Raw genomic sequence first — 12,694 nt, forward strand, 5'->3', positions numbered from 1 at the left:
CAAAGATATCTGTGTTTTCTCTGGCACATCTGTGAAGGCAATAGCTGCGGTAGCCTTCTTGAGAGTAACGGATGCAGAAGGAATAGTGCGTGTGGGGTTCAGCTTCGGCAAAGCCAAGTTAGCACCACAGTCTAACCACATCATACCACATCTAGAATTGTGTGGAGCGGTGCTAGCAGTGGAAATAGTGGAGTTAATAACAGCCAAAACGGACATACAAATTGATACTATCCATCTTCACACGGACAGAAAAGTAGTACTGAGCTACAGCTACAACGCTACATCTACAACGCTCAACTCTGGGGTTATCCCAGGACAAGCAGGATGCTAGTCCTCACATATGGGTGACGTCATTGAACGGAGCCCAGGCGGGAAAACTTTCTGTCAAAGTTTCTAGAAACTTTTGACTGGCCCAGTGAGGCCACTGAGCATGCCCAGCATGCTATGATATTCTCTGCCACAGGTGTCTCTCTTCAGTCTTCGTTTTTTTCCGCGCTGCAGCTAGCATCGCGGATCCGGAGCCATTGAGTTTACCTCAACTGTTATTCGACTTAATAGTCGTAAATTTGAAATTCTCTGTCACAGAAATCTCTCGGGGTTTGTTCTTGCCGGCCGGTAAGTAACCCAGTCAAAAAGATTTTGATTTGGAGATATTTTAAAATTCTCCTCAGTCGAATCGACGGCCGTCGATTCACAATGTCCACAGGTTTTAAAAAATGCCCTGTGTGTATGAGAAAAATGTCTCTTACAGACCCGCACACTGAATGTGTGGTATGTTTAGGAGATAAGCATGATGTCCATAACTGTCCACAGTGCGCGGAGATGACTCCAAAAACTAGGAAAATCAGGCTTGGAAAAATGGAACATTTATTCAGCCTGCAACTCATTCCTTCCACATCGCAGTCGTCGAAGTCGTCTCCGGCTGGAGCGACTAAGAGGGTAATACTTAAAAAACCTCAACCGGGACCTTCGGGAGACCACTCGTCCCCTTCATTGTCCTCGACGTCGACGAAATCGATGGAAAAATCAAAGTCGAAACATCGACACCGTCATCGAAGCCCCTCGTTGTCCGACTCGGCTTCCCAGGAACCCTCGACAGCGAAGCGGCCTAAAAATCAAGAAACCTCGGAGTCAATAACGCCTCGGCCTACCTCCACTCCGATATCGACACCAGAGCCACCACAAGGTACGTGTCAGGAACTTGTGCTTCAGCCTACGCCACCGCCCTCAACCGCTCTGCTCCCAATGGTTGTGCGGCCGGAATTGTCGGAATTAATCCGTCAAGCGATTTCACAGGCTCTGAAGGAACAATTCACCATACCGACTTCATTGTCGATGCCGATGTTCTCCACATCGATGCCGGCAAATTTGCCGATGCCGGTGACTACACCGATGCCGGGGTCAATTTTGGCTCCGGTTCAAAGAGATTCGACGTCGACACCAAAAATAATCACGTCATCGACGTCGATATACGCCCAAATCCCGGCTGTAATGTTACCACCGTCGACGGAATCGACACCGAGAGCATTACCCTCGACAACTACTTCGAGGACACCCATCCTTCCCTCGACAATTACAGAGCAGGAAGATACTGATGCTCAGGAATTGGCACTTTTTCGACGACTTTCACAAAAATATCAAAAAGTCGTCGATAAAACTCCTCAGAAACGTATGGAGATGAATCCTCCAATAATCTCCATCGATGACCCATTACCTGGACCATCAGGTATTCCTACTAAAACAACCCCAAGAACTCCATATCAAGATCCAGATGGAGATGACTCTTGGGATGAGCAAGGAACTGATACATCTTCAGAAGAGTTCATGTCAGAACCATCACCACCTGAAGTAAGAAAAAGATCCCCACCTGAGGACTTATCCTTTTCAAGTTTTGTCCAAGAGATGGCGGATACAATTCCATTCAAACTTTCCTCAGAAGATGATTCAAGACAGCATACCTTAGAGGTACTACAATTTGTGGACCCACCAAAACAAGTTTTGGCAATTCCCATCCACGAAGTTCTGTTGGACCTACAACAACGAGTGTGGGAACACCCATGCACGGTCCCAGCAGTGAATAAATGGGTAGACACCACTTACCTAGTGCAGCAGGCACCAGGTTTTCAAAAAACACAGTTGCCACATCAATCTGTGGTAGTGGAATCTGCCCAGAAAAAATCAAAAAGGGTACGTCCACATTCATCAGCTCCCCCAGGAAAGGATCATCGCTTTCTGGACTCTTTGGGCAAAAAAGTGTACCAAAGCGCACTTTTATCTTCCAGAATCTCTGCTTACCAACTGTACATGACACAGTACCAGAGGGATCTCTGGAAGCAGATGGAGCATTTCACGAATTCTCTTCCAGAACAGTTTCAAGAATCCGGACAATCAATCATTGCCAAGGGCCTAGAAGCTGGGAAACATGAGGTTAGGGCTGCTTATGACAACTTTGACACAGCCTCAAGAACAGCAGCAGCTGGCATCACAGCTCGAAGATGGGCCTGGTTGAAAGCATCAGATCTCAGGCCTGAAGTACAGGACAAGCTTGTAGATCTGCCATGCCGTGGAGACAATTTATTTGGGGAAAAAGTGCAAGATGCCGTCCAACAACTTAAGGATCACACAGAGACCTTAAGGCAACTGTCACAATTACCTCAAGAACCAACCACCCAGGCCCCTAGACGTTTTCCACGTCGGGAACCTAGACATCCATACTACAGGCCAAGAAGGTACTACAATCAACCTACGAGAACTAGACCTTCTAGACCTACCCAGCGTTCTCAAGCCAGGCAACCAAGAACAGCCCGTACTCAGCCTCCTTCACAGACTGGTCCAGCTACGGGTTTTTGAACACAGATCCAGAGATCAGACCCACCCTCCAAAACCCCAATCAAAACATACCAGTGGGAGGAAGAATTTCCCTTTTCCACACCAGTTGGGAAAAGATAACAACAGACCAATGGGTACTTTCTATTGTAGCCCACGGTTACAAACTAAATTTTCTCTCAGTTCCTCCAGAATTCCCACCAACTTCCTACCCACAACAAAATTCCCAAATAATTCAATTACAAATAGAATTATCCACCCTTCTGACAGCCAGGGCCATTCAACCAGTGCCCAGGGCTCAGCAGGGCAGGGGATTCTACTCCAGATATTTCCTCATTCCAAAGAAAACTGGAGGCCTACGACCCATCCTAGACCTCAGAAATCTCAACAAATTTCTACAAAAAGAAAAGTTCAGGATGGTTTCCCTAGGCACAATGCTCCCACTTCTTCAAGCAGGAGATTGGCTCTGTTCTCTGGATCTTCAAGATGCTTACGCCCATATACCAATATACCCTCCTCATCGAAAGTATCTACGCTTCAAGGTGGGCATTCATCATTACCAATACAAAGTACTGCCATTCGGACTAGCTTCTGCACCCAGAGTGTTCACCAAATGTCTGGCAGTAATAACAGCACACCTACACAAGCAAAGTGTACATGTTTTCCCATATCTAGACGATTGGCTCATCAGAAGCCAATCTCAACAAGGAGCAATACAGTCTCTCAACAAAACTATTGCTCTACTGCACTCCATGGGATTTCTCATCAATTATCCAAAGTCCCATCTCACTCCATCTCACCTGCTTCAGTTCATAGGAGCGGATTTAAACACCAACCTCGCAAAGGCATTTCTACCAGAGGATCGAGCAAACACACTGTCTCTACTAGCAAGCTCGATTCACTCCAAGAAACAAGCAACAGCTCATCAGTTTCTCACATTACTTGGCCACATGGCCTCCACAGTTCATGTCACTCCTATGGCAAGACTAGCCATGAGGGTAACTCAATGGACTTTAAGATCACAATGGATCCAAGCCATTCAACCACTTTATTCTCCAATTCAAGTAACCCACCAACTACGTTCTTCTCTGCTGTGGTGGGTGAACAAGGACAATTTGTGCAAGGGCCTACCCTTTCAACAACCAGTTCCACAAATAACTCTGACTACGGATGCCTCCACCTTGGGTTGGGGAGCTCACATAGGGACTCTCCAAACACAAGGAACATGGACAAAGCTCGAAGCAACATTTCAAATCAATTTCCTGGAACTTCGAGCTATACGGTATGCTCTGCATGCCTTCAAGGACTGCCTTACAAACAAGACTGTGCTAATCCAAACAGACAACACAGTAGCCATGTGGTTCATCAACAAACAGGGAGGGACAGGCTCGTACCTCCTCTGTCAAGAGGCAGCTCAGATATGGGGTTGGGCCTTGAACAACTCCATGTTTCTCAAGGCCACTTACCTAGCAGGCATTCACAATGTAGTAGCGGACAGACTCAGTCGTCAATTCAAACCACACGAATGGTCACTAGATCCCATAGTAGTGACCAAGATATTTCATCGTTGGGGACAACCAACAGTAGACCTCTTTGCAACACATCTAAATCACAAAGTGGACAACTACTGTTGCCTATACAACATAAACAACAGGCCATCCAAGGACGCCTTTGCTCGCCCTTGGAACTCAGGCCTATTATATGCGTATCCTCCGATACCACTCATAACCAAAACTCTAGTGAAGCTACAACAGGACCAGGGGACAATGATACTCATAGCCCCATATTGGCCTCGACAAGTATGGTTTCCCACACTTCTAGACCTCTCAGTCAGGGATCCCATTCGCCTGGGAGTAACTCCCACTCTCATAACTCAGGATCAGGGTCGGTTGCGACATCCCAACCTTCAATCCCTATCACTGACAGCTTGGATGTTGAAAGCTTGATCTTACAACCACTCAATCTTCCAGCTAACATTTCCCAAGTTCTTATAGCTTCACGTAAACCTTCCACAAGGAAGAACTACGCTTCCAAATGGAAGAGATACACTTTGTGGTGCAGGCAAAAAGACATCAATCCTTTCACTTGCCCCACAAAGTCTTTATTGGACTACCTGTACCATCTTTCAGAATCTGGTCTACAGACTTCTTCTGTAAGAGTACATTTAAGTGCAATTTCAGCTTACCATAATCAGGTATCAGATGCACCTATTTCTACACAACCTCTCGTACAAAGATTTATGAGAGGTTTACTTATTAAGCCACCAATTAGACACCCAGTCACTCACTGGGATCTAAATTTGGTTCTAACTAGACTCATGCGTTCTCCCTTTGAACCCATTGATTCCAGTGACCTAAAATTTCTTACATGGAAAACTGTCTTCCTCATAGCCATTACTTCAGCTAGAAGGGTTAGTGAGTTACAAGCACTAGTCGCATATGAACCCTACACTAAGTTCTTACATGACAGAGTGGTTCTCCGTACTCATCCTAAATTTCTTCCTAAGGTAGTTACGGAATTCCACTTAAACCAATCTATAGTTTTACCCACTTTCTTTCCAAGGCCTCATGCTCACCAAGGAGAAAGGGCCTTACACACCTTAGATTGCAAGCGTACTCTGTCTTTCTACTTAAACCGCACTGCAGCTCACAGGAAATCCAATCAACTCTTTGTTTCCTATGACCCAAACAAACCAGGTAATGCAGTGGGTAAACATACTCTATCAAACTGGTTAGCAGATTGCATACAGTTTTGCTATGAGAAAGCAGGCCTTCCTCTCCAAGGGCGAGTAAAAGCACATGCAGTTAGGGCAATGTCAACTTCAGTTGCACACTATCGTTCAGTGCCAATACTTGACATTTGTAAAGCAGCAACATGGAGTTCTCTTCACACCTTTGCAGCTCATTACTGTTTGGACAAGCAAGGATGACAAGATTCAGCCTATGGACAATCTGTCTTAAAGAACTTGTTTCCAGCTTAAACCCAACTCCTTCTACAACCGAACTGCTGTGATCTTCGGCTGACTCATTCCACAAAAACATTTCACTACACAATGACTCAGCCTCTAGCTCGCTATTCACCCATATGTGAGGACTAGCATCCTGCTTGTCCTGGGATAAAGCAAAATTGCTTACCTTGTAATAGGTGTTATCCCAGGACAGCAGGATGTAGTCCTCACAGAACCCACCCGCCACCCCGCGGAGTTGGGCCCTTTTTTTATTTTATTATTCTTTTTGCTAAAGCTTTTGCTACATACTAGACTGAAGAGAGACACCTGTGGCAGAGAATATCATAGCATGCTGGGCATGCTCAGTGGCCTCACTGGGCCAGTCAAAAGTTTCTAGAAACTTTGACAGAAAGTTTTCCCGCCTGGGCTCTGTTCAATGACGTCACCCATATGTGAGGACTACATCCTGCTGTCCTGGGATAACACCTATTACAAGGTAAGCAATTTTGCTTTCAGCCACTTTGATCCATTCCGATTGTGGAACTAACTTCGTGGGAACCTGTAAAGAGTTGAACAAAGAGCTCTACAAATGCCATTGGAAACAAGTCGTTGGAAGAAAGAGTACTTGCCGACTCTCCAGTATCGAAGCAAGTGGCAATCCAACAAAGCCAACATCCGAGAAGGTGACCTCGTCCTTCTCAAAAACAGCCAAACCCAACGCAACAGCTGGCCTCTAGGACTCGTTGTCAAGACTTACCCCGGAAACGACGGACATGTTCACAAGATTGAAGTAAAGACTGTGAACCAAGGGACAGCCAAGATCTTCTACAGGCCCATCAATGAGGTGGTGCTCCTCATACCGCATGATGAAACTTGAACTCTGTGGACCGTTGTCCACCCCAGAGACTCTTTCTCTCTTTGTGTTGTCTGTCTCTCGTTTCAGCTTGGTTTTCATCCAAGGTAGAGCATGTAATCTAAGCAGCCAAATTCTGATTGCCTAGATTTAGAAGAATTTTCAGCCAATAAACTAACTGAAAATTCCCCTAAATCTAGGCAGCCAAAATTTGTTCTCATAGATTTAGTCCTCTCAACCATGACTGAAAATATGTGCCTAAGTAACATACAATTTTCTTTTCGTTCATTACATTTCAGAGTTGAGGTAGGGGGCTGACAGCCCGCTGGCATCCACCTTTCTTCTGCCACTTTTAAAAAGTAGAGTAGAGTGGGCCAACAACCCACCTACTTTGGCATTCCCTCTTCCCTCGCTTTGCTTTTGAAAATAGAGCTGGGAAGCCAACAGTGTCCCCCCCAACTACTTCTCCTCTCCATCCCACTGTACTTCAAAGTAGAGCTGAAGGATCAACAACTACCTTCCAGGATCCCTTTTACTCGTATACTAATGTGCACATAGGACAACTGCCCTTCTGCAATGCTCTTTCCTGACCCCCTCCAAACCTCTCCAAGTTGAGTCAGTAGGAAGGTTGAGTTTTAAATCTTCCCAGGTTGGTATCCAGCATTGATTCAATTCTTCTGGTTCAATGAGGAGATTTGGAGGGAGCAGGATCTGGAGCGTGCGAGGTGGGAATCAGGAAGGAGGGACTGCAAGGGGGCAGTTGGATACCCATCCTGTGTGCATGTTCGAGGAAAATAAGGAATATCCTGAGGGATGGGGCAGCTATTGGTCCTTTGGCTCTACTTTGATGTTTGGTGGGAGGATGGGTGTGTGTGAGAAGGAGGTCTGTTGACTCCTGATTTACTTTTAAAAGCAGTAGCAGAGAGGGGCTGCTGGGGGGCTGTAGGCTCTTCTTGCTCAGCTTTTAATTGTGGGAGAAAGAGAAGATTTAGCCAGCCCAATTTGTGCCTGCTATAAGAGCGCCTAGATTTGTCTGGCCAAGTTTAGTGGCTAGCTCTAAAAATCAGTATTAGCCACTTAACTTTCTCTCCTCAAACGTAATCCTCCTCCCGGGCCCATCCAATATTTAGGACCCTAAATTGCACTCAGACCTAGTTAATTTAAAAAGGAGCCAGTTTAGGTCCTCCTCAAAGAAAAGCGCCTAATCCCTTTGAAAATTGACTTTACTGTTTTTAATCCTCTGTTTTCAGACCTACTCACAGGGTGTATTTGTATTAACACTTAGGGAGCAGACAAAGGAGGAAGCAGATCTGGAAGAGAAACTGAAAGAGAGCCTACTTTTGGGATACAGCATGGAGCATGCCTCCTGTAATAACTCTGAAGAACAAACAGCACTCATGGAAGAGCACAGGTAGACAGCTAGTTTCTTTGGGTAGTTTTATAGTACCTTAGATTAATGATGCCAAAGAGAGAGACTCATATTTGGTAAACATAAACTGAGACGAAAGCTTATAGTGGATAAATAATAACCTAGTAAGTAGTAGGGCATAATGACTGATGAAAGATAATATTAACAGAGAAATATTACACCTGGAGATCACTTATGCCGCCTGAAAGGATCAAAGGTTCTCTATTGACAAGCAGGGCTGAATTAGCCATGATGCATGCATGATGTGATCTGATGATGCTGAAGGGTCTCACCTCTCTAGCTTAGTAAAGTTTTACTACTGAGCATGTGTGGAGGTTCCCACATACACATTGCCTTTTGAGCCTCTATTTTTGTCTGAGCTTCTCATGGATATGTATCCTCTCTTGCTTTATTTATTTTTCAGATTTCTGCTTTTTTACTTCTGTTTAGCTTTTAGTTGCCTCACTGCCTTGGCAGCCCCTCAATAGCGCTTTTCTTTGCAAAAAGAAAAAGAAGTTGATATATCTGGCTTCAAGAAGGCCACAACCAGTGGCTTCAAGGATGTGTGTGTGGCCATAAGATGTCCATCATTGATGGCTACGATATCTGCTACAAGTGCCTGGGACCTGATCATGACTCAGCTAATTGTTATGACTGTGGTCAGAGGTCACCTAGATCCCAGCAGAACCGGGTCTGGAAGATTGAGAAGCTCCGAAAGTCAGTGAAGATGGAGCTTTTCTTCTTTTCATAGTGGTACCTCCTCAGGCTCCCTCCATGTTGAATCAAGCAGGAGCTTCTCAAGCAAGACTCCCCCAGCTGCAGCACTGGTCAAGCAAAGCACGAAAGTGTTGAGTGTAGGACCTGGAACACTCCTTGGCACAGTCTAGGTCACTTTTCCCTCTAATCAGGGCTTGGAGCCGAAGATCATTTGCCATTCGGCTCATTTAGATCCAGTGGTGTGCACCGGCCCCTGGCACCATTGATGCAACAGTCCTCAACCTTGTTGAAGTATTAGCTTGGAGAGCTGTCGATGCACCAGCCATCAGCACTGTTGACTCACTGGTCCTTGGCACCAGGGGTGGATTGGCCTATTGGGGTTTCGAGTATATTCCGTTGGGTTGCTAAAGATAGTCACATGACTGGTGTTGATCAAAGTGGCCCTATGTCACTGTCTCTGTGGCGGGAGGCAGCCAGCAGATCTCCCGCTGCCGCCTCACCACTGGCTGAAGGCCTCTCCTTGATATCTACAATTGGCTGGTCCCTTTATGCTGGGGCCGTGGCAAAAATTAATAACTCTTCCCCCCCCACCCAGCATAGGGACCTTTCTGCCCACCTCTTTCCACACCAGACCATCAGCAGGTAGCTCTGCTTGGATCCCCTGATCGCCAATGTAAGTTAAAACATTTTTTTTTTTTACAAATCCAGAGGCAGTAGGGGAGAAGAGTGAGAGAAACTGTGACCGTGTTAGTGAGGGTGTGCAAAGGAGCATGTATATGTATGTGTTAGGGTGTGCGAGGGAATATGTGAATATGTGTGTATGAGGGCTTGTGCGATAGAGTATGTGTGTTTGTGTTAGCGCATGTGAGAGCATGAGTGTGTGTGTATCAGCATATGAGCGTGTGTGTGTGTGTGTGTGTGAGAGGGAGCCTGATTGTGGATGTGTGAGGAAGGAGAAAGTTTGTACATGCCCTATCTCCACTAATCCATAGCAACCTCGGGGTGACTGGAAATTAAATGTTCCTAAGTATATAAAGCGGGAATATTTTAAATTCTTATTGGTTTTAATTATAAACTGCTGTTTTAAAATATTTTATTGGGTTTGGGAAATTTAAAAAAAAATGTATAGGCATTTTTAGTTTTTGGATGTTCTAATCATCATTTGTTTTGCAATATTTATACTTTTTATTAGTGTATTTGGCTTTTTGATGATTTATACTTTTTGATTTCATTGTTTGATGTTTTATGAGGAATGGTTATGTTTCTATTTTTCCTTTGTTTCCAGTTCAGTTTGTGTCTGCACATTTCTATTTATATTTTATGGTCTCTTTATTTTGTGTTCTTCATGTGTGACCAAGGTGAGGTATTGTGCTATTCTCCAAGGACAAGCAGGATGGTAGTTCTCACACATGGGTGACATAAATAGATGGAGCCTGATGCGGAGAACATGTCAAAGTTTCTAAAAACTTTGACTAGGCACATTGAGCATGCCCAGCATGCCCTATATCAAACGTCCATGTGGGGGTCCCACTTAATTCTCTTTTTTTCCGCGGAGCTATCAGCATCTCTGTTGGATTGAGCTCTAAAATTTTTGGCTTTGCCCTATACTGTGTGTCCACACAGGGTCCCTCTTCAGTCTCTCTCTTTTTTTCCCACGGAGCTGTCAGCAAAGCGGTTGGATTGCGCTCTAAACCCTTTGGTTTTTGCCTCGTGGAAAACTTCTTTTTTGCAGTTTTTCGCTATTTTTCATAGGACAAGCAGGATGGTAGTCCTCACATATGGGTGACAATCATCAGGATGGAGCCCAATCACGGAACACTTTTGTCAAAGTTGCTAGAACTTTGACTGGCACCTACTGGGTATGCCCAGCATGGTACTAACCCTCTTCTTTTCCGCGCAGCCATAGCCTTGCTGGCTAAGGAGCTCTCTAGAGATTCCTGATAGGAATTTTCCTCACGGAACTTCTTTAAACATTTTCAAAAAATTCTACCCCACAGGGGACCCCTATCGATATCCGTACTCCACGGTGGAAAGGTAAGGCTTTGCCCTCGTCTGTGGTCGATTCTCGTCAAGTTTTCTCTTTGGGGCCTACCGGCCATCGACCGCACCGCAGCAAACTTTTTGTTGAAGCCATGGGGTCGAGTTTTTGTCAGTCCCCCGATTGCCCTCTGACAATGTCCAACACAGACCCGCATAGAGTTTGTGTATTGTGCTTGGGGTCCGACCATGATACCCTAACTTGCACCAAATGTGCCCAAATGATGCAGAAGGGCTGTAAGGTCCGCTTAGAGAAGATGGAGTTTCTTTTTCATTCAAAACCCCCGACTCCATCGACGCTTAGACTTCATCTGAGCCGGTGCCATCGACCTCTCGCCAGCAGCGGGATTCTGGTGCTGCCCGACCGGCATCGACTACTCCAAAGGTGTTGACTTCTTCCTCATCGCGTCAGGAGAAGGACCGAGGAGAACATTGTGAAAAGCGTCGACACCGGCATCAGAAGGCTCAGTCCGCTGATCCAGGCCTACGCCTCTATTGCCTCCTACTCCGGAGCTGGGGTTACATGCTCCAAGCTTCCACGAGAAATTGGATCGGATGATCCAAGAGGCCATCGGTAAGGCACTTCAGGGCTTCCAACCTCCATCGGCACTGACACCGATGCCAGTCCCAGTCATCGACCCGATGCCCACTGTGCTTGCACCGCTTCTCGGCAGACTGAATGTGCTGATCGGTGCTCTTCCACCGGTGGAACCGAGAGTACCAGTATGTCCACCACCTTCTACGCCGATTCCTTTGTCATCAGAAGATGAGGAAACACCGATACCCATACCACCATCTGGAATCTTGCCACTTACTCACCCGTCGATGTCGCCGGTTCCATCAATGCCTTTACTGCCATCGGTGCCGCCTTCGATGCCGTCGGTGCCGCCTTTGATACAGTCAGTGTCTCCTCTAATACCATCGATGCCTAGGTCTTATCCTTCAGAATTAACACCATTTCTTCCCTCTGGTGATCCTATGGGATCTGGGGATCAACCTTACGATCCTTGGACCGATGACTCTTCCCAGGATTCTAATGATTTGCTTTCAGAGCCCTCTCTCCCCGAGGAAAGACGATGCTCTCCTCCAGAGGATCTCTCCTTTATTAATTTCTTAAAGGAAATGTCTGAAACGATTCCATTTCAGCTTCAGACAGAAGAGGACTCGAGGCACAAGATGCTGGAAGTACTTCAGTTTCTTGATGCCCCAAAGGAAATCATGCCTATCCTATTCATGAAATCCTAATTGACCTACTGAAAAGGAATTGGGAGCACCCAGGCTCGGTACCACCTGTCAACCGAAAGACAGGTGCCACCTACCTTGTCCAGACAGCCCCTGGGTTTCAAAAAACACAGCTGGATCACCATTCTGTGGTTGTGGAGTCAGCCCAGAAGAAGGCAAGACGTTTTAAACCTCATTCTTCCATACCTCCAGGAAAAGAACAGAGGTCCCTGGATGCTTTTCGTAGGTGTGTCTTCCATGGCTCAATGCTCATTTCTCACATTGCTTCCTACCAGTTATACATGATCCAGTATAACAGAGATCTTTTCAAGAAGATCCAAGATTTTTCTGAATCTTTACCAGAGCAATTCCAGGATCAACTCAATGCTCTAGCTCAGAAAGGCCTAGATGCTGGCAAGCATGAGGTCCGTGCTGCCTGTGATATTTTTGACACTGCCTACAGAGTGTCTGCAGCGGGGATTAGTGCAAGAAGGTGGGCCTACGCCCAGAAGTGCAGGACCGGTTAGCAGACCTGCCCTGCGCAGGGTTCGTCCATCCAGCAGGTCATATTTCAGACAGAACTCTCCACCCTTCTCAGGGCAGGAGCAGTAGAGCCCGTTCCTCACCCTCAGCAGGGCCGAGGGTTCTATTTTTGAGGTATTTCCTCATATCGAAGAGAAACAGA

General features: G+C 46.0%; 1 protein-coding gene across 2 annotated transcripts in view; it reads left to right on the plus strand.

Annotated features, from left to right (window-relative positions):
- The window catches only part of FAM178B (family with sequence similarity 178 member B), an 819,452-nt gene that overhangs the window by 219,175 nt on the left and 587,583 nt on the right, over positions 1 to 12,694 (plus strand). For both annotated transcript variants that reach the window (XM_029604316.1, XM_029604317.1), the window contains one exon: positions 7,912 to 8,037. In XM_029604316.1, coding sequence (XP_029460176.1) covers positions 7,912 to 8,037 — 126 coding nt within the window. The remainder of the gene's footprint in view (positions 1 to 7,911; positions 8,038 to 12,694) is intronic.

The sequence above is a fragment of the Rhinatrema bivittatum genome, chromosome 5 (genome assembly GCF_901001135.1).
Source record: "Rhinatrema bivittatum chromosome 5, aRhiBiv1.1, whole genome shotgun sequence".
Classification (NCBI taxonomy): Eukaryota; Metazoa; Chordata; class Amphibia; order Gymnophiona; family Rhinatrematidae; genus Rhinatrema; species Rhinatrema bivittatum.